This window comes from Aotus nancymaae, unplaced genomic scaffold (assembly GCF_030222135.1).
Source record: "Aotus nancymaae isolate 86718 unplaced genomic scaffold, 86718_ANA_hifiasm-v0.15.2.pri h1tg000006l, whole genome shotgun sequence".
Taxonomy (NCBI): domain Eukaryota; kingdom Metazoa; phylum Chordata; class Mammalia; order Primates; family Aotidae; genus Aotus; species Aotus nancymaae.
Genome location: NW_026988417.1, coordinates 77,569,813 through 77,592,785, shown reverse-complemented (window position 1 = coordinate 77,592,785; position 22,973 = coordinate 77,569,813). Strand labels below are relative to the sequence as shown.

The 22,973-nt window shown below is 37.0% G+C and overlaps 1 protein-coding gene across 1 annotated transcript in view; it reads right to left on the bottom strand.

Annotated features, from left to right (window-relative positions):
- CDS1 (CDP-diacylglycerol synthase 1) overlaps positions 1-22,973 on the bottom strand; it is a 70,160-nt gene that overhangs the window by 5,760 nt on the left and 41,427 nt on the right. Inside the window, exons 6-12 of the mRNA XM_064368822.1 lie at positions 14,220-14,278; positions 12,136-12,218; positions 10,670-10,757; positions 7,105-7,173; positions 4,786-4,938; positions 2,385-2,504; positions 230-333 (exon numbers count right to left, since the gene is read on the bottom strand). Of these exons, the coding sequence (XP_064224892.1) occupies positions 230-333; positions 2,385-2,504; positions 4,786-4,938; positions 7,105-7,173; positions 10,670-10,757; positions 12,136-12,218; positions 14,220-14,278 (676 nt within the window). The remainder of the gene's footprint in view (positions 1-229; positions 334-2,384; positions 2,505-4,785; positions 4,939-7,104; positions 7,174-10,669; positions 10,758-12,135; positions 12,219-14,219; positions 14,279-22,973) is intronic.

Sequence of the window (22,973 nt, the reverse complement as noted above, 5' to 3'; positions counted from 1 at the left end):
AACTTGGTCCTGGACCATGACAGATACTACGGCTTTTTTAAGTTGTTCAACTGTAGGTAAAACAATCACAATTTAACCACCCTGCTTAAGGCTCTAATTCCAGTTGCCACCATTTGCTTTCATATTGTAGATTACCATTGATGAAAAAAGGTTAACTTACTCAAACTAATGGTGATGGAAATGAGAACTCAAAGAAATCATCTAAAAAATGTCTTAAATGTAAAAGTACCTTATAAAACTTGCGATGTACACATGTACAAAAGTTGCCATCAAATACTGACAATCAAATCTATCCATTATCCCACCATGTCCAGGAATGGTATTTGCAAAATCCTTTAGAAACAAACAAATATATTAGCAAATTTTCAAAAAATCACCTGCTACAAAATTCCTGCCTGTGTCTCTTTGGTGTTATGGACTCACTCTAAGGAAAATATATTACCATTGGATTTTATTTTTTTCTAAATAAAAACTTAATAGAACACATCCGGCAGATTAAAACCACCATCTTCCAAATACGTCCTTCTTTTAGAATTATTTCTGAATTGACCCACAGCATTCAAACATTCATTAAACATTAAATCCAGCACTTACCTTTCTCATTAATGAAACTTTTTCTAAATAAAAATTATATTAGCTATTACTAATCTAATTTTGTTATAGCTTTCTTAACCACAAGCTGTTTAGGAAGCTATTTTAGTGCTGTTAAAAGATGTACAACTGATTCTAACTTGTTTATACTAATAGTTCTTACTCTGAAATAAACATTTTACTACTATGATAAATATTTCTTCTTCTTTTTTTAAGTGTTAGAGTAAAAAACAAAATTACAGTTAGCTCATCTGGAACACATTAGTCCATTAAATGGCCACACTAAGGGAATGGGTAGTAAGCCTCTGCAAACTGATCCTGTACAGGTAGATTCACATGTCTGGGTGCCCAGGAAATGGACATGACTGACTGTTCTTCTAGTTTACTCAGGCACCCTAAAAATGTCTGAAATACAACAGCAATAGCTGCTTCATTTCCAACATGCAAAAAATTCTCATCATTTAACAAAAAACCTTGGAGCTCATTAAAGAAAATGCTATTAAAATATAACATTCTTCTTTTTAAAACAATTACTGAAAATGTCTTTGGTTAATTATTGCCAACCCATTTCCTTCCTTCTCTTCCTTACTAATCGAAGCATAAGAAAGCCACACTAACGCAAGGCCACTCTGCTGTTACAGCCTCTACAAGATACTCTTCCTGCACCGCTGTTGCTGTAATTCTCTGGGGACGTTTATTATCTTCCCTAGTAGATGGTGAGCATCATCCCGTATATTTGCATATACTGCATTGCACCTTACATAGTAGCTTCCCACTGGCAAATGCTTGCAGAGTTCGTTTATTCCCTGCCCTATTGGCCGCGTGTGATCTGGCCCCACCAAACTCTGCAGTCTCATCTCCTACTCTGGACCACAGCCACACTATTCTTGCTCACCTTCCAACAGGCTAGGCTCCTCCACTCCTCTGTATGCTCTGGAACTCTCAGTTTTCTCTGCAAGACTTCTTTTCTCAAATTTCTGCTTAAGTGCCACCTCCTCAGAGAGGCCTTCCCTGACCACCCAACCTTCAGTAGCCACTCTCTAACCCTGGATGGTGCCTCAGCCATATGAGGGAGACCGAGATAAAATTGCTGAGATAACATGTCACTTTATGATGATCTAACCTAATACACAGGGATAATTTTAAGTCTCTGGAACAGGGGTCAGAAAAGTATGTTCCACAAATCAAATCTAGGCCATGACTTATTTTTATGAGTAAAGTTTCATTAAATCCAGCCATGCCCATTCACTGACATATTGTCCATGGTGGTGGGGGTGCTGCTTCACACTGCCACAGCAGGGCTCAGGGTTGGGAAGCTGTGATAGACTCTATGGTCTGCGCATCCTGATAAACTTACTGTTTGCCCTTTACAGAAAGAGTGTGATGAGACCTGACTTAGCAGAACGGACAGTTACATAGCCAGAGGTTCTTCTGTGTGTCCCTTCAAGTAAGACTGTGGCAAAACATTAAACTTCAGATGATTCATGGCTGGATTCTTGGGTGAGCACTTGAAAGACCAAGATTCTGGGTCTAATCCAACACTAAAAGGACACATGCCATTTCTATAAAGGAAACTGACATGACACTTAAAATGTATTAACATGGTATGACAAACCTAACAAGAAAGAATACATTCAGATCAGCATGGCAGCATTTCCGTGAGGCCGAAACAAACAGGATATAAAAGTTGTTGCCTAAGGGCTTAATGTAGATCATGAGTGAACCAAATTCCAACTAGGTTACATTCTCTAATTATATTCTCTAATAATATATCAAAGAATCTAAACACATACCTTGATTTTGAAGGCCCTTTTGAATCCACTGGCAAAGAAGCCTCCGAATGGGCCAATTAAAGATGCAAAGGTTGACAGAGCAATGCTGTGGATCTGGAAAGGGTACAAGCTCACTCTTTCCTAAAGAGGAAAAAGAAGGGGACCAGAGGGGCTAATTTCATTGAAATTGTATTTGAGCATGCACCTGATCCAAAAACCATGATATAAATAGTAAAGCACACACCACACTAATTTTTCAAACTTTAAGGATCATGGAAGAAAAGCCTATTGTAAACCTTCTGTACATCCTCTACTTAGCCAGCACTTTCCTTCTCTCTGTAAGCATAATGATAGGTAACTGGCACACTGAAATCTTGCACCTTGGTAGACTACCTTCCAGGTTGTCTAGGAACCTGACTTCTTACCAAGAATCAGCTGAGTTATTTTCCGAATTTTTTTTTTTATTAACTAGTAATACTTTGTTTTTGTAATTATATAATTTAATATTGTATTTTATTTCACTTTAATTTTGTATGATGAAATAAGGAAAAAGTTGAACTTTTCTCTAAAACTAAGATGAATGCTGTGGAAAAACACAAAAATTAGTTGCTTAAAGAAGATTATCAAAATGAGCATCAGTGAGACAATAACTAAAGATTTGGGGAGACAATCATAAAAATTGAGAAGAATTCTGTATTCAAAGTATTTTGCAAATTTGTAGTTCTTGGTCCTTTTTAAATAATCTAAAACTGCAACTTATAGACAGTGCAAAATGGGTGTGGTTGAAGACAGATGTTTGAGACACCAATTACTTCTTTTTTTTTTTTTGAGATGGACTTTCACTCTTGTTGCCCAGGCTGGAGTGCAATGGCACAATCTCAGCTCACTGCAACCTCTGGCTCCCAGGTTCAAGTGATTCTCCTGCCTCGGCCTCTCTAGTAGCTGAGATTGCAGGTGTACGCCACCAGGCCCAGATAATTTTTTGTATTTAGTAGACACAGGGTTTCACCTTTTGGTCAGGCTGGTCTGGAACTCCTGACCTCAGATGATCCACCAGCCTCAACCTCCCAAAATTCTGAGATTATAGGCATAAGCCTCTGTGCCCAGCCAAGACACCAATTTTCTGACCAGTTCTCAAAGCAATAGCCTTGCTCCTAATCAAAGACCGGCAGTATAAAAAGTTTTATAGCAGGTAACAGATGTCTTGGACATTGAAAAAGTTCTTGAAAACCATGTACTAAGCACTCAAAGAGAAATAGTTAATCTGCTTCTCAAAAATTAAGAATTTTACTTAACCTGTAATCCCAGCACTTTGGGAGGCCGAGGCGGATGGATCATGAGGTCAAGAGATCGAGACCATCCTGGTCAACATGGTGAAACCCCGTCTCTACTAAAAATACAAAAAATTAGCTGAGCATGGTGGCACGTGCCTGTAATCCCAGCTACTCAGGAGGCTGAGATAGGAGAATTGCCTGAACCCAGGAGGCGGAGGTTGTGGTGAGCTGAGATCACGCCATTGCACTCCAGCCTGGGTAACAAGAGTGAAACTCCGTCTCAAAAAAAAAAAAAAGAATTTTACTTAAAAATAAAATGTTTCAGATACAAATGTGTGTGTGCATACAAAGACACAGACACACGCTCACTTTGACCAGCCACTCACCAGACCTGATGACACAGATCAGGAGGGTTCTACTGGAGAGCATGTCAACATCCTTCAGTTTAAGGCCTCCAATATACCTTTAAATGAAGGCACTGTGCATTGAGAAGGAAAACTGATTTTTAGAAGCAGCAACTTTCTGTACTAATAAATGTCCTCTAAAAATCAAGGACTCGGTAAACTGGTGAATTTTTAGTTAAGTTTTAAATTGAGTCAATTGATGTCGTAATATGAGAAACCCATTCTAAACCATTTGATTCATTTGATTTGTAACCTGTTCTCATCCATTTGATTTAAGCTAACACTAAAACCACTGCTATATCAAACAGTTAAAAATTCTACAGAAATCAGTTTCTTGTACAAATGTGAATCCCACTTTTAAAGAAAGCTTCATCTTCAGGCCAGGCACAATAGCTCACGCCTGTAATCCCAGCACTTTGGGAGGCTGAGGCAGGCCGATCACTGCATACAGACTGGCCAACATGGCGACACCTGTCTCTGCTAAAAATACAAAAATTAGCCAGATGTGGTGGCATGTGCCTCTAATCTCAGCTACTCGGGAGACTGAGGCATAAGAATTGCATAAGCCTGGTAGGCAAAAGTTGCAGTAAGCTGAGATCATGGCACTGCACTCCAGCCTGGGCAACAGAGAGAAACTGTCTCGGTAATTAAGTAAGTAAGTAAATAAATAAACAAAAAATAAAGGAAGCTTAATCTTCAGAGTGGAAGAACTCTAACCACGTTTATCTTGAACTTTTACCCTACCTGTCTTAACACTGCCTTTAGAAAGGGTGGAAGTGAATAATTCTGAAGCTGGAAAAGTTCTGAGGGCTCACATTCCGTCACAAAGGAGTTTACATCACTTCGATATTCCACTGGACAGACAAAGTACTGGTATTTGGATAACACATAGGCAGCCTGGTGTCAAAAAAATAAATAAATAAACAAAGCAAAAGTTCATGGCACATTGACTAAATATAAAAGTTATACATCAGAAAGGCCAGAGATAGAATGCCAGAATTTCCTTAATATTCTGCTAACTTTGAAAATGCTACATATTTTCAAAGTTAGATGGTCATAATTATCCTAGTAAAAGACTTAAAAGACCTTTAGAAAAGGAAAGTTTTTTGAATCACTGAGATTGTAATCTCTACATGATGACAATTATAATGGTGCAGGAGAACAAAGAACTGAAGTATACCGCACACAAGCTTAATTTAATCAGTTAATAATTAACCAGTAATTCAAAATTACAATGAAAATAGTACAAAATAGTAAGGTGAAAAACACCATTGTTCTTTTTTTTTGTAAACTGTACTTTAGGTTCTGGGGTACATGTGCAGATCATGCAGGATTGTTGCATAGGTACATACATGGCAATGTGGTTTGCTGCCTCCATTCCCCTGTCACCTACATCTGGCATTTCTCCCCATGTTATCCCTCCCCAACCTCCCCACTTCCTGCTGTCCTTCCCCTAGCCCCCGCCAACAGACCCCAGTGTGTGATGCTCCCCTTCCCGTGTCCATGTGTTCTCTTTGTTCAACACCCGTCTATGAGTGAGAACATGTGGGAAAAACACCATTGTTCTTAACCAACCCAGAAAACTTTGATTAAATTATTCTTTCCCTGGCCACATTACTACAATTTTTAAAACTAGCTGTCCTCAGTCTTGGAAGTAAGGTACATGAAATATGCTGTTATAAATGTAAATTGCTAGACAACAATTTATTCTCTTTTTCTTGCAGCCATTCACCCTATTATCCTGCTCAAGAATTATTAATAGAAATTCAAGACACTAGGAATGAATATAAACTGATTTTGCTTCAAAACAACCAGTTCATTTTATATATGTAATTTCATATAGATGTGAAATTTCTTTCCTCATTATTTTGTCATGCATTACATACTTATGGGGTAGCTCCTAATTTTCTTCCAATTATATGGCTATTCCTGTGGTATTTTCAAGTTAGTCTTTAATAACAAATTCTTATAATATTTAACTTTATAATGTTTAACTGTTCTCGCTTTGTAATGTAAAAACATTGGATGAGATTGGATTCTTTTGCATTCTTTTGTCAATTATTATCCCTTCAATATTCTACGACAAAAATGTTAGAATAATTTTATCACATTTTATTAAAATTTTCATTGCGAATAACTATATTTATAAATTAAATGGAGGAATTCTGGTGGTTTTCCCATCCAGGGTCATAGCATATTTCCATTTATTTGCATATTCACTCTCTCAAAGCTTCATGTTGTTACTAGGTACTCTAGATTTGGATACAGAATGTAACTACAACTGTCAGAAACTAGGAAAAATTAAGCTTCCTGACAGTACTTTTTTTGTATATTTATCTTATATCCAGCAATGGTACTATACTCTCATTCTCCCTAGACACCTTTTAATAAAAGTCTAAATCGTATAACAGTAAGCTAACTTGTAAAACATGAACAATAGCTATTTAACATGCTAAAAGTGAACATTAATAATTTACAGTTAACAGATTGTTTCTGCAAGTTGGGCCCACAACAGTAACCACCCACTGAGCCAAGTGGCCACCATGTGTTTAAGAAGGCAGAGCTTTTCAATAGTATTTGCCTCCTCTGCTATTACTCAAAGCCACCACCTGTCCTAGTACTTGTGCCCCACCTAAGGCAGAATAGCTGTTAGTATTTAATTAACAGGTTAAATGCCCCACCTAAGGCTAGAATAGCTGTTAGAAACTACCAAACACAACAGCAAAATAGCAAGTCAGCAAGTCAGCAAGACAGCTTGATGTCCATTAGAATTACCTGGGGGAGTTAACTGGCCTGGGATAAGGCTGAGACACAGATTTTGTTTAAGCTTCTCAGGAGATTCTGTTTGCAGCCAGGATAAGGGCTACTGTTTCTTTTTAGTAAAATACATTATTAGCATTTTGTGGTTCAATTTTTCTAGGTTTAAAATAGACTAACAAGCTTGGTTTCTTGACAAATCTGCTAACAATTATGCCACAGGGAAGGGACAGACACACTTTCTCCTAGGGTAATTCAAATCATTTTTCAAAATGTATATAAAATAAAAATCTTAGTAATACTCACAATGAATCCAAACACAACTGTGGAAAAGAAACCACCAATGAATCCTTCCCAAGTCTTTTTAGGAGATAACTAAAAAAAGGCAAATAAAATTAAAAAGCATTACTGCACTCAACAAAACTCACAATATATATACGAACTCTATTCAATGAGTTTCCTCAATACCTTGTACATTTCTCCTTACTTTTTCTCTTATTGGAATAGTTTAAAACCCTTTTTCCTTTGTTCTCTGATTTTGATTTACTAGTGAAAATCTCTCTAATAATATTTAAACACACAGTAGGCCCTCAAATACTTGACATGCCGTGAATATGTGTTTGTTAATGTTAAATGGCCTAAATTTGTTTTGTCTCTCAAAAGACCATAAACTCTTTAATAAAGTAACTGTCCCATGACTTTCATGCTAATATAAACCCTGATAATAGTTGGTATAAATTCTTGGAATAAGAATGAGATACATTAATTCCAACTACACACAGGTCTATCGGCCAAAAATAGAATGAGTGCAACAAAACATGGACATTTTCATATATTCCTAATATGCTATATACACACAGACTTTCTTCTGATATGGCAAAATACTCCAGAGCCCCAGATACTGTATTTGCTCAGGTATTCACATATCCTTCTTTTTTCACAATCCATGTCCACCTCCAAGAAGAAAGGAACATGTTATGCTTCTAAGAAGAGATACTGTTTGTGGTAGATTCAGGCTATTTCTGCCCAGTCAATGGGACAACCATGGAGAGAAATCTGGAAAAACATCTAGATGTTAGTGGTGTCATGGCAGGAGGAAAAGATTTAGAAGTAGAAGGTGAAAGTTGTTGCCAGAGGAGGTAATGACTGTGATGTGTGGGGATTTGGTCATCTAGTCATTAATGAGGGACAGAGACCAAATAGCAGAATGAAGTCTCTGAAAACTAAAATGGGTTATGGGCTAACCTATAAGAGCTCTTCATAGACCTCTTGTCCTGATATTCATAAAGCCTCAAACCAAAACATATGGCAGAAATGGTTTCCTGACAAATCTGATAATAATTATGCCATAGAGAAGAGATAGACACACCTTCTCCTAGTGTAATTCAGTATCAATGCCATAAAGTAGGAGCAGACTCAAATTCAAAGGTGCCTGTTGATTATTTTAAAGATAGCTTACCAAATTAAATTGATGCATATCATATTAATTTAGGCGTTAATTGTTCAATTATTTAAGTATATTATACAACTAATCCAGCCTGATAAATTCACTAGAAGGCTGTATTCAAAATCAGTCTCTAAGATTCTTCCACAGCTATAACAGCCTTTTTGAAGGCTTCTGATATGGTTTGGATCTGCGTCTCCACCCAAATGTCAAGTCAACTTGTAATCCTCAGTGTTGGAGGTGGGGGCCTGGTGGGAGGTGACTGGGTCATGGAGGCAGTTTTTAATGGTTAAGTACCATACCCTCTACTGCTGTCCCATGAGTTCTCATGGTATCTGGTTGTTTAAAAGTGTGTGGCACCTCCCCACTCTCCCTCTTCCTTCGGCTCTGACCAAGTAAGATGTGCCTGCTTCCCCTTTCGCCAAGATTGTAAGTTTCCTGAGGCCTCTCCAGCTACGCTTCCTGTACAGCCTGCAGAACCATGAGCCAATTAAAACTCAGGCATTTCTTTGTAGCAGTGTGAGAATGAACTAATACAGCTTCCCAAGCGGAAAACTTTTCAGTCAGAATAGAACTCTTGAATACATAAATCATGTGCTCTGGAGCAGCTTTAGAAATATTTAAAAAATGTATAGCCTGCTTGCCAGTATCCTTATCCAGCTCAGCCCAATGCTCTTTGAGTGCTGATACTCTCAGCAGATGCTCTCTGTGAGCTCCTTCCCAAGAGGGGAAGAGTTTACAAAGGTTTCTGGAAGAACAGGCAGTCCACGAATTCCTCTAGTAATGCGAAACTACCCTCATACCACTCTGAACAAACAGAAGGCTTTATATCTGAACAATTGTCTCAGTCCCTCCGAGCTGCCTTCATATAACAACATCAAAACAGCCAAGTAATAATATGTCTGTGCGAATATTAAAAACTTTACCCAATAATGTGAAATGTGTGAATCTTATCTGAAACTCCAATATGAAAAGCTCTTTTAGGCCGGGTGCAGTGGCTCATGTCTATAATCCCAGCATTTTGGGAGGCCAAGGTGAGCAGATCACTTGAGGTCAGGAGGTCTAGACCAGCATGGCCAACATGGTGAAATCCTGTCTCTACTAAATAAAAAATAAGCCAGGCATGGTGGCAGATGCCTGTACTCCCAGCTACTCTGGATGCTGAGACAAGAGAATCACTTGAACCCAGGAAGCGGAGGTTGCAGTGAACCAGATTGCTCCACTGCACTCCAACCTGGGTGACAGGGCAAGACTCTGTTTCCAAAAAATCAAAATCAAAATAAAAATAAAGAAAAGCTCTTTTAGAAGAAAGCAATTCTAGAAAATGATTTGCTTTCCATGAAAAATTGGTTTGCTGCTTCTCCCAAATGAGAACTATATAATTTTTAGTTCATGTCCTTCTTTACCTCTATTGTCCATAAATAGAACCAATTCTATGGCCAAAAAAACATGGTCTACTCATATGTATTTTCATTTCCCTTTCACTGTTATTTTTATTTTATTAGTATTTTATTGTAGGACCCCAAAATCTTTTCTTGATCTGAGTTTGGATATAAAAGTCACATAAATGGATATGAAGATGTGAAGGTGATATTATATAATCTGCTCTTTTAGAAAGTTTGGTAAAGAAGAGGACAGGTGAGGTGACAGATTGAAGGGAGAGGAGAGTCAAAGAAAAGCCTTGTGTATAGGCTTGCTGGGAAGAAGGATAAAGAAAATCTGTACCAATGGCTGAGAGAAAGAAACCATAGAGTCCAGGGGCAGTGGTTCACACCTTTAATCCCAGTACTTTGGGAGGCTGAAACAGGAAGACTGCTTATGCCCAGGAATTTGAGACAAGCCTGAACAACATGGCAAGACTCCACCTCTACAAAAAATACAAAAATTAGCCAGGTGTGTGGCATGCACCTGAAGTCCCACTACTTGGGAGGCTGAGGTGAGAGGATTGCTTGAGCCTGGAAGGTGGAAGCTGCAGTGAGCCGTGATCACGCCACTGCACTCCAGCCAGGTGACAGAGTGAGACCCAAGTAAAAGAAAGGAAAGGAAAGGAAAAAAGAAAACAGAGGAAGAAAGCAAAAAGAAAGAAAAGAAAGAAAAAAGAAAGAAAAAGAAAGAAAGAAAGAGAAAGAAAGAAGAAGAAAGAAAAGAAAAGAAAAGAAAGATAAAATGATGATGAAATGAGCCGTCACCAAAGAAAGGACAACTAATGAAGTCATGCCCTTACTAAGCAGCCAACAGAAGAGCTGATGAAGAACCCAGATGGATGTGCTGGGAAAGAATGGCTTGCTGCTCCTCCACCGTGCAACTAAGGAAAATCAAAGCACCTCAGAAATAAAAAATGCACAACAGCACAGGTTGTTGGAAATGTTCTCCAGTGTCTAATCTTTAAGGTTATATAGTGGCTTGTTTATAATATTTTTCCATTACCTTAATTAATGGAGTTCTCCCAAAAAAAAATCCAAAAAGGTAAGCAGTTATGTCATTGCAGATAACACTTGATATTGGAAGAAGGAACCTGTTAAAAACAAACAAACAAAAAGTCAGCAGAAAAAGTTCATATAAGTGGCAAATATTCACACAGGTTATGATTCATAATAAACCAACAGAATAACCCTTTGGATTGCACTGCAGTCTAGCCCAGAACATAACACTTGCCAAAACAGTAGAAATGATAACTATCAACAAAATTTGCCCACTTGCAATTTAAACAGAGCAAAATCTAAAAATAAACTGGGAAGGAAATAAACACGCTAGGAAAACACTGCTAAGGAAAATATTAACTTACTGATTTCTACAGTTATGGATGTTTACATTTTAGTTTTATGAGGAACATGTTATAACAAAAAAGAAAAGAAAGGCAGATTGAAAGCTGATCTTAAGAAAACCAGCCTTTTACTGAGAAAATGAGTCATTTCTTTAGACACAGCATAACCTGATAAATTTATATCAAGCTCTTATTACATATTCTCAATTATTAATTTTAATTCTATCTTAGCTTGTGATTTCAGTAAACTCTACTAATGTACAGAACCTATTTACTTCAGTAACTGCCCCATCAATGAAAAGTCTGTACAATACATGAAAGACAATCTTAAAATGATTCCAGTTATTTACACATACACATACACATACACATACACATACACAGACACAGACGCACTACACACACAGACACACACCCACACTCTTGGTAAAAAGACATGAAGCTGTCTAGGGAATACGATGTATCTTGATAAAACTCACCAACTGTTAAAGATTTTAATTAATGAGTTTAAAATGAACGTGAGGAAAATATGGGTTTTTTTTTAATCTTAAGCTTTTTCTCCATTCCAACTAATTTTTAAGTTATAATTTTTACTTAACAAAAATGCTTTCTGAATATGCAAGCCATTGCCATAGAGTGATGAATTTCTATACTCTGGAAACCCATGCCTACATAAGAGCAAAGTAGAAAACCTACCCAACTTTCACCTGAAAAAACATACATTTCCTCATAGCAGTTACTAACAAGCAAAGTTTCTGTTTTGCGTTTTTTTTTTTTTTTTTGCATTCTATGTAAATAATATCTTAGTAAACATTATCTTTAAAGTCTATTTTTGTGAAAAGTCACATCAGGATTTATTAACACCTGAAAATGTAATCAATTGTTTGGGGCTTTTGTGGGAACTTCCTACATTTTATTTGGAACCTGAATAAGAATGGTATCCAGTTGTTAATGAAGCATTTTGTGTTTAGTTGTCAAATAGTAAGCAAAACTCAGTAAGATAGTTTAATGGAATACAGGAACAACAAACAGTCCATTTTAGTAGAAACCTGTAAGATGCTGTCCAGTGTTAAAGAGCTATAAAAGTGCTATGACATAACTATAAAGCAGCATAATACTGTTGCCTTACCATATCATGCCTTCAAACAGACTTTGGATGACAAGGTGTGACTGAGTAACAATTATCAGTAAAGTGACATGAGTCCATGCGAACTGTTAATAGCCCAACAATACAAAAATTAGTGAACACAACTGATCAGTGCAGCTGAAGAAGCAACAGCAATACTGAAACACAAATTTCTACCATGACTTTTGGTCAAAATGTGTAAGTTAAGAGTCATATAAAATAAACACTGTTAGTAAATTATGTTTCTTTTGTTGCCTACTGGAACCTTCAAATAATGAAAACATTTATTTAACAAAGTAACCTTAATTTATATACAAATAGAATGCCCATAATAGATATAGTACTAAATTTTAAAACATATAAAAAATAAACCATTATCTTGAATCATTAGATTTGTGAATGAGAAAGTGATAATGAGAAATCTCTGTTGAGGTTTTAGCATTTAAAGAGGAACATTTTACTCTGGCTGCATTCTGCAGTTATCAAAAAATGTTAAAAATTACTTTTCTTTCAGAGTTTATTATGGTAACTTTTTTCCATAAAGAGTTATTTCTAACTTCAAATGATTCAAACCAGCAGGGTTCAATTGCTCTTAAACGCTATACTTTCAAACTTGAAAGGTGATTGTGAACGGTCTGTTCAATGACAGTATCAATTTCAAATTTTTAAAGACCTTTGTGTTTCACCAATTCTACCTAGCCTTAGAGATGGCCACTTTTAACATAAGTAGTATGGGTAGAACGTAAACAAAAAGAAGCTAAGGTTTCCATGTACTAGTCTTAAAAATTTTGATTGAAATTCATAAAATTACGTTTAAAAATTCTTAAGATTTTGATTTATTATCCCTGGACCCCCACTCTTGAGACAGGGTCTCACTCTGTCACCCAGGCTAGAGTGCAGTGGTATGATCACAGCTCACTGCAGCTTTGACCTCCCAGGCTCAAGTGATCCTCCTGTCTCAGCCTCCCCAGTAGCTGACTGAGACCGCAGGTGCACACCACCATGGGGTTTTGCCATGTTGCCCAGACTGGTCTCAAACATCTGGGCTCAAGGTATCTGCCCGCCTTCGCCTCCTGAAGTGTTGGGATTATGGGCATGAGCCATCGACACCTGGTTTTTTAATTTATTCTTAATAAATCTGTTTCCAGTTAAGTAACCATATTATATTGGTTGCCTTATTTTATTCTATTTTTATCTCTTTAGAAGATACAATTCTCTTTTAACCTGATTGCTTAAAAATGCATAATTAAATTTTTTTCTAATAGATACCATTTATATTTTCATTGGATATTCTACTAGTTTTAATTGTATTGATTGCTTGTACATGAAACTCACTAAGAATTTTACTCTTCATGCTCAGATCCCCTGAAATTAGAAATATAAGAAACACAACAATTTCCCAGCAATTATGTTCTACAGAATGTCTTAATGGAGAAAAGCTAAGCATAAAAAACAGAAACTATATTCCAAGTCCAAAATAAGCCTATTACTTAAATTTACAGATCTGAATACTACTTTGCATTGCACAGCATTACTAGCTACAGTTTAATAAAATAAGAAAAGTTCCTATGTAAAGTGTTACATTTCTTAAGATAGGCTTTGGTACATTGAGCAAAATACCTTATGCCAAAAAGAATTACACAATTCTATGACCAACCATAACTACCAAGACAATACATGTTCTGTTCCTTTATGCTCCTGCCAAGTGCAAGTAAACAGTTACCTTCACAGAACAATATGGTAGATGCTTCCCAGACTTAGTAACTGTTCAGGAGACTAAGAAAATTCTTCAAACTTCTACAAATTTAAGGAACCCAAATACTTTAAATTTACAGCCTTTGAAAATATTCAAAGAAAAAGTTTTTAGTAAACTTTGAAAACAGTTTAAATTTTAAAATCCTCACAAACTTCTCAACTTTACTAGTTTATATTTAATAGTTATCTGAAATCCAAATATCCCTCACATTCACACAAAACAACAGCTAGCAGATTCAATTGTATCTTCTCACTACAAAAAAAAAAAAAAGAAAAAAAAAGTTAAGGGTTTTTATCACAGATAATGACTAAGGAATATGGTTAATACACACCATATAAAACTGCAGACGACAATGTTTCTTCACCAAACTCAGTACAAACATGCAGAAACCTGTTCAACAACAAAAAACATGTGCTCATTGTACAATTTGGTACAGAGTTAAGATTCCCTGAGCCCAAATAAACCAATTTCCTATATCACAGCTAGGCATATTTTAGCCATTTACTCAAATGCCATCTCTCCTACTATCTTATATTAAGGATATTAAGTAAGTTTCTTGAGGGAAACAATCTTGTACTCTCCAAAGTGCCTAATATATTCCATGGCACAAATTCAATAAACAGCCTCTGCATTAATTCAATTAATTAGTCCCTTGCTAATATGTGAGCATGGAAAATAGATCTTAAATTTAAACAGAATTTATTTGCTTTAATAATACATCAAAAGTATGTACAGAATGTTTTCAATATCTACATAATAGAAAAATTAGTAATAACTATTATAGCAGCTAAAGTCTATTGAATGCTTACTATTTTTAGGCTCTTATCTAAGCATTTTGTCATTAATGATCATAATCCTTTATTATCAACTCATTTATCCTTTCAAAATCCCCATAATATAGATACTCATTATTAGCTCCATTTTACAGATGAGGAAAAATGCAAAAAGGGCTTTATTAATTTACTGTGGATCACAGGGCTAGAAAAGAAACATTTGAATCCTATTGACCCTTAAGAGTCATGTGGTTCCATAAACTGAGATCAGCAAAATTCAAGTTAAGAGCAATTTGCAATTTCTCAAAACCACACAATAATTATAGTAAAATGTAATACTCTTAATAATGTAAATACAACAGTATTTGTGTCTATGTTTACATTTTACAAATTACAATGATAAGTTATTAAATTCTAACCAATTAAGTGAAATCCAATAATCATATACTAAAATAATGGGAGGCAATATGAAGCACTTCTTGCCCAAAATACCAGTACACTTCTAAAGATAGGTTTACTTTACAGAGGTGGATATTGAAAATACACAAACCAAGTTTAATTTCAGATAAATGGCTATGTATGCATTCTATTCTGCAACATCTTTTTTTTCCTCTCTCTTTTTCTCACTCTGTGGCCCAGCCTGGAGTACAGTGACACAATCACAGCTCACTGCAGCCTTGAACTCCTGGCCTCAAGTAATCCTCCCACCTTGGCCTTCCAAAGTACTGAGATTACAGGTATGAGTCACTGTACCCAGCCTCTGCAGTATCTTTAAAGAGTGAGTCCTCTAAGATAGAAATTGAATTTTCAGTTGATCAATTCTATATAAAGTAAATACTAGACTTTGTATATCCAAATTATACTTACCAAGGCAATTCTACCAGTAGAGTAAACAAAGAAACAAACTAACAAACACTAAACAAAGCAACACACTAAACAAAGAAACGAACAGCAGCTGCCTTTCGCTACTTTTGATGGTCAATTTGAAATGTCAAAGCATAAAGGACCATGACAAAATGAAGAGAATGTATACTGACCCCAATCCTATCTCACCTCCTATTTGTCATCTATGAGGTAATCTAACTAACTGGCCTGCACAAGCAATTTGGACACATTTTCTGAGTGGAGGCACAACTGAAAGCCATTAAGTCGCTTTATTGGGAGAAAGACAGAAAAAGAGAAAGAATGAGAGAGAGATACTAAAAAATGAAATTAACAGCATTAAAACAGCCAGTTGTATAAAAGATTTCCTTTTAAAAGTCCTGCTTTTGAGTTTTTCTTCTACAGCAGGTAGACTTATCTTGAAGCTCAAGTAATAATGTGATTTCTATGCTGTTTGATGCCACTGATCCACGATTAAGGATGAACGCAGACTGGACTTGGTTCAAAGGCCAATAGGGCAAAGCAGAGACACAAGACAGAAACCACGTTTTCTGTCCAAACAGATCCCTTGACTCTCCCAGCACAGCCTTGGGAAATTCTCAATGTCATTAACTATGAATCATCTACTCACATGTACTACTCCAAAATACATGGTTTTCTTTTTCATGAAATTATAACACCATTCACCCTCACATTTCTTCAAACAAAATTACCAGTAGAATCATTTAACATTTTCCTGATGAACATTTTATCCAGCACAGCCTTGGCAACTCCACATTTACCTGATCCAATTTCACCTATGGGATAATAATTGTCTTGACTCCTAGACACATTAATAATCTCTGACTTTCTCCAAGTCAGAGAATGTATCTAGGAGTCAGATAATTAATTGTCTAACTTAAAAATATATTTATATTATGTTTTAATAAATCTATGGAAAGGGTAACTTTTTGTACACTTGGATCCATAGTTTTTGTTTTTTCCTGATCAACAAATAATGGCTGTATGACTATTTCTAAATTAAAATCACAGAATGTGTTATAGAACTATAAATAAAAGCACTGAAAAGCATCCTAATATATAGTTCTTTATATAAAAGTTATACTTATCATCATTTATCTGTATAGTATTGTATCTGGTGTTCTCAATACAAAGATACATATATTGTGTTGCCCAGCATCAGTGTTCTCCGGTGATTAAGCAGTTACCCAATAAACTAAAGAGAGATATATTTAAAGAGAACAAGAGAATGCAAGTGCAGTGTCCTATGCCTGTAATCCCAACACCTTGGGTGGCCAAGGCAGGAGGATAGCTCAGGAGGCCATGAATTCAAGTCCAGCCTAAGCAACACAGCAGGATCCTGTCTCTAAGAAATAAAAGTAAATATTAGCTGGGCAGGGTGGCACACATCTGTAGTCCCAGTTACTTGGGAGGCTGAGGCTGGAGGATCATTTGAGCCCAGAAGTTTGAGGCTGCTGTGAGCTCTGATCAAGCTATTATACTCCAGCCTGGGCCACAGAGCAAGTCACCATCTCTCTTTTTTTTCTTAAAAAAAAAAGAAGAGGATCAAGATTTTTAAAGGGGTCAGGAAAAGTAAAGGAATAAACACAAGATACTGAAAAGCCCAATAGATGAGAGAGAGAGAATTTCAGAAAAATAGATAAAAAATATTTTTCAAGCACCTATGATATGCCAGAAACAAGAAGCAAAAATGAATTAAGATAGGCACTGTCATTCAGGAGCTCATACTCTTGTTGAAGACACCAAAAACAAAGAAAAAAATAAAGTTGTTTTTTAAATTTACCATTGATGATCAGTCAAAATTTAGTAAACACATGTACTCCTTAATTCAAAAAACAGACAGCAGGATGGGCCCAGGATTAGCTTCTGACTCATCTCTCATTCTTTCACTTGGTTATATTCTTCATTACACTTGCCAAAACCATCAAAACTTTCTAGCATCAAATTAAATAAATTCAAAAGCACACTGCATTGTGTACCTTTATTCAGACACCAGACTACAACTGAGTTGTTCTGAAAAAGTTTTAAATGAATACGCACTGTAGAGATTGTCATACAAACCAATCATCATATTGTTAAGATTTTTAAAAGTTTTCTATTAATCTGAATGGTTAGTCTAAGGTACAGAACCAATACTAGCATGCATACAGAGTTTAGTAGTCTTTAATTCAGAAACTTTAAGTAGTTTGGAGATACAGTCTTTTATGAAATTATTTGTGACACTTTTTTAAAGATTTCATTAATATCCTCTGATATAATAGATAGGATGTTTGGGGAAAACATCTTAATTATGCATTAATTTTAGCTATAACTTAGTTTTATATGTCCATCAATTTTCTTGAACTGAAAGCATAACATTCAAGTCATATTATCTCCATAAGAACTTTAAAGAAAACAAAATAGCTATGCATGCACATATACAAGCAAAAAATAATTTATTAAACATAATATGCACATCACTCTAGTTGGATAAAGAAATGTAAGGTAATGATATTAAGGGTCAAACACCTTAAGTTTATTTACCCATCACTGCTAACTATGTAATCGCATGACTGCTCTGGTTTCTAAAGAGCCCCAATTCCAAATCACCAAGTTGATGAGTTCTTTCTAATATAAATCTAGACTCTAGAGAAAATGTTTGTCTTATTATTTTTAGTCTCCCTGATTTTCTCTGCTATCAGTCACTCATTTTGCAACAAAATTTTCTAAATGTCAAGATGACCTCCAGATCGGAGTCAGAGAGACACTTTGTATAATATTAAACAAGTCATTTAATTTCATGGAACTCGATGAGGGAGTCAGAATTGAAGATACCTACATTTTAGTTAAATAAAATTCGATGTCAATGAAGAAACTTGAACTGTCTCTGCTTTTTAAATCTGGTAAGACATATATTTTCTGAAGTCATTTAACCACTATAATAGAACTAATATTTTGATAGGACCCTTGGAATATTGTTTAACAAAAAGACTTGCAAAGATTTTCACAGCATAATTTGAAGGAAAGGTACAAATATCAACGTTAGCACACTTTCTATTTCCATAGTACTGTTTCAAAGTCTAACTCCATTAGCTGGACTAAGCTCACAAATGTTGCTAACCACTTTAAGAGTAGCCACTAAGGCCTCAAGACTCAGCAAACAAAACACTGATGTTAAGGAAGTATCACTAAGAAGCACTGTGTGTGGATGTGCATGTTCTCAGCCTTTTAATCATTTATCCAACAAATAGATATTGGGACCCTAAATGCTGGACCTGCACTGTACTCTGGAAATTAAATAAACAAGAGAGGTACACCGTGGGTGCTTTTGGTCTAACCGAGCCATTTTTAGGCCACCCTTAAAATGATAATAGACATAGAATTCTGTGTATGTTTTATACTGGAAATTACATAATTTAACTAAGCAGCTCCTAGCGTACTATGAGGTTGCATTTTTTTTTTTTTTTTTTGAGAATGGAGTTTTGCTCTTGTTGTCCAGGCTGGAGTGCAATGGTGCGATCTTGGCTCACCGCAACCTCCGTCTCCCAGGTTCAAGGGATTCTCCTGCCTCAGCCTCCTGAGTAGCTGGGATTACAGGTATGAACCACCACGCCCAGCTAATTTTTGTACTGTTAGCAGAGACAGGGTTTCTGCATGTTAGTTAGGCTGGTCTCGAACTCCCGACATCAGGTGACCTAGCGCCTCAGCCTCCCAAAGTGCTAGGATAACAGGGGTGAGCCACTGTGCCTGGCCGAGGTCGCATTTTTAAAGTATATCTATATAGTTCCATATATGTATTATATATATAATTCTATGAGCTATCTATGGAGCTGGGCATGGTAATACACACCTGTAATCCTAGCTACCAAGGAGGCTGTAGTAGAATGGTAACTTGAGTCCAGGAAATCGAGACCAGCCTGGGCAAAATAGTGAGATCCTACCACGAAATCACAAAAAGTATATTTGTGTGACTGTAATGATGTCGGTATCCTGGTGTGATGTACTATAGTTTTGCAAAATACTATCATTGGTGAAAACTGAGCAAAGTGTATTATTTCTTACAACTGCATTTGAATATGCTATTATCTCAATAAAGAAGTGCATTTTAAACCAATAATCTGTGATATATAAACAACTTTTCATAGACTGTCATAAAATAGCAGTTGGGTTCTATGATCAGCCTGTGGTATTTTTATTTTATAATTTATTACTCATTTAGTATTAACTACAAACTGTAAGAGTTTAGGCTCTCACTATATTCAGTGTGGATTTCAGCAGTAGCTTCCTATCTAGTCTTCCTGATAATGTCTCCCAAACTACTTCATTTAATTACAAATCTTATCATTTTTTAGCTTAAAATCCTCCATTGGTTTCCCAGATACAAAGTTCAGACCTTTCCCATGACATACAAATTTTCTCAAGATGTGGCTCATGCCTACCTTCCCTATCTTTAATGCCTGCCATGAACCCAGAACATGCAATCCTTTTTCACTCTCATGCCTGCACAGCTGTTCCTCCGCCTGGAATGCACTTTTCTACTATTGGATACTTGGCAACTGCCTGCTTGCACTTTATTTCTCCTAAAACATATCATCTCTTCTCAAAGGCCCTCCATGGCCTCCCTTCCTCTTCTTCATGCTCCTGCCAGGACTTGTTCACATTTCAGCAATGAACTAGAAGACTCATATCTCACCAGCTTCAAGACCCTGGAAGGCACATAATCAGCTTCATTTCTGTTTATATCCTCGACATCATTCACAGTACCTAGCATTTGGAAAGCACTCAAATGTTTGCTCAAAGAATGACTCTGGGCTGGGCATGGTGGCTCATGCCTATAATCCCAGCACTGGGAGGCCAAGGTGGGTGGATCACAAGGTCAAGAGATCAAGACTATCCTGGCCAACATGGTAAAACCCCATCTCTATTAAAAATACAAAAGTTAGCTGGGTGTGGTGGTGCGTGCCTGTAGTCCCAGCTACTTGAGAGGCTGAGGCAGGAGAATCACATGAACCTGGGAGGTGGAGGTTGCAGTGAGCCGAGATCAGGCCATTGCACTCCATCCTGGGTGACAGAGCGAGACTCCATCTTAAAAAAAAAAAAATGACTTTGATGACTTTCATTAAGTTTCTGTGACTCTATGAGTCTAAAATAAGAAATGATAAAATATGTCTATGGCAGAGATCAGTATATTATTGGAAAAATGAAGAAATACCAGGCCAGACATGGTGGCTCATGCCTATAATCCCAGCACTTTGGAATACCAAGGCAGGAGGATCACTTGAGCTCAGGAGTTCGAGACCAGCCTGGGAAATACAGTGAAACCTCGTCTCTACTAAAAACACAAAAATTAGTCAGGGACAAAAATACAAAAATTAGTGCCTATAGTCCAAGCTACTTGGGAGGCTGAGGCATGAGAACCACCTGAACCGAGGAGGCAGAGGTTGCAGTAAGCGGAGATCACGCCACTGCACTCCAGCATGGGTGACGAAGTGAGACTCTGTTTCAAAAAAAAAGAAGAAATATGTAGGGCTGTTGGGCCCCACAGAGTCGTGGGGTGTCCCTTATGCTGGGCTGAGGTGCAAGATCCAAGAAGTAAAGAGACAGGACACTGAAGAACTGGTGAAGAGCATCTGGACTCACCTGTGAGCGGAGAGTAGAGAGCCCCAAATGCCCAGAAGCATCTGTATTTATTAGGTACAAGCGGGGGGTAGGGTTGTGAGGAGTGAGGTTATCATCTATAGGATTAGTAATAGGGCATACATAATCACGTGAGTCACAAGCGAGGGGGACACTCCATTATGTTACCTGGGCAGAGAAGTGGGCTGTGCACAGTAGGGGGCCGTGCCGTCCGCAGTAGTAGAGGGTTGTGTACAGAAAAGGGGTCCACCCCCATTAGGTCACCAAGGCAAGGAGGTGGGCTGTGTGCAACAGGTGTTGTGTGCAACACTTCTTATCTGGGGGCTGGAGACTTCAAAGGATTTCTAATAGAAGGATACTGTAAGCCAATGCAGTGGGAGCTGACAGACTTGTGCTTTTCTCTTAAGATATTTATGGGAGGATGATTTGAGTTAGCACAGAAGCAAGAAAAGACTGACAGGGTGTACGGCCGCCGTGACTGGTCACACCAGAGGGGTTCTTCTCCTTTGTATTTCCAGGATCTTAGGCCTGTGGTCTACTTTCCACAGAAACTCGATGCAAAGTACTACGACTCCTTTATCAGAAGGAGAGGCTCTTGCTCCAAGCCTGCCATACAGCAAATGCCCTTTCAGGCAGGGATGCCACCGCATGGGTCTTTGGTTCTTGTCCTGGTCTGGCTATTTTCCCATGTAGTGCTTCTGTTCTGTGACTGCTCTAGGCATTCCTCCTACCACAAACTACTATATGGTTATATAGAAGGATTCTATAAATCAGCACTAAATGTGTCAATAGAGCTCTGACTGTAATACCTATATGATTATATAGAAAGATTATACAGAACTAAGTATGCTAGATGTAAGTATTAAGTATGATTATATAAGGTAGATATATGTAAGCAGTAAGTTATACTTCAGGCACTAATTCTATAAACTAATATATGATTATATATAAAGGATTATATAAAGGAAATAGCTGAGTAATAACACTATAAACTAAGATATTGTTGAGGCACTAATTGTGCCTGGGGTCTCGATAGTTCTCCTTCCCCGGTGCCCATGGGGGTTGTTACCCACAGAAATACTGCTTATATTTCATAGAAGTAGAGTTCAAAAGTAATACATGAAAAAAGAATTACTAAAAAGGGGCTGGATGGGAGGCTATCATATACAAAACGTATTAAAACGACAAAGAAAATGAATTACACTATCTGTCCACATTCAATTGAGATGTTATTCTCAAGCATAAATTATAGCAAACCCAAAGAGGAAAACAGTAATCACCTCATATGTTGACATTCTACCTCTCAGCTATTGCTGTACATCAACACAGATGTAACTGCAGACATGGAAATAATGATAGATGTAGATGTACCAATATAAATCCATCTATAAGCTATTAATATATGAAGTGGAAAAAAAATGGTACAGAAGAGATACTCTTACTTGTATAAGAAAAAGGGAGGGGGGATATAAACATACAAGCTTGAATACTCAGACAATTTCTGGAATAACAGTAGTAAGCCTCCAGATATCGTAAGTAAGGCTCTCAAGGCTCTCAGGTGGAGGAAGATTTCATCGAATACTCCTTTCTAGTCTAAATTTTTATCATGGCCAAATATTTTCATTAAAAAAAAAACTAGTTAAACAAACAAACAAAAAAAACTAGGCCTCTTGAAACCCTAGGCTCCTGGCATGCTCCCCATTGAGATCCTGGTTGCCTGTCCCATCCAAGCTACATGGAGGGGCCAAATGTCAGTGCCCAAGTCAGCAAGCGGCACAAACTGCAGTCATGAA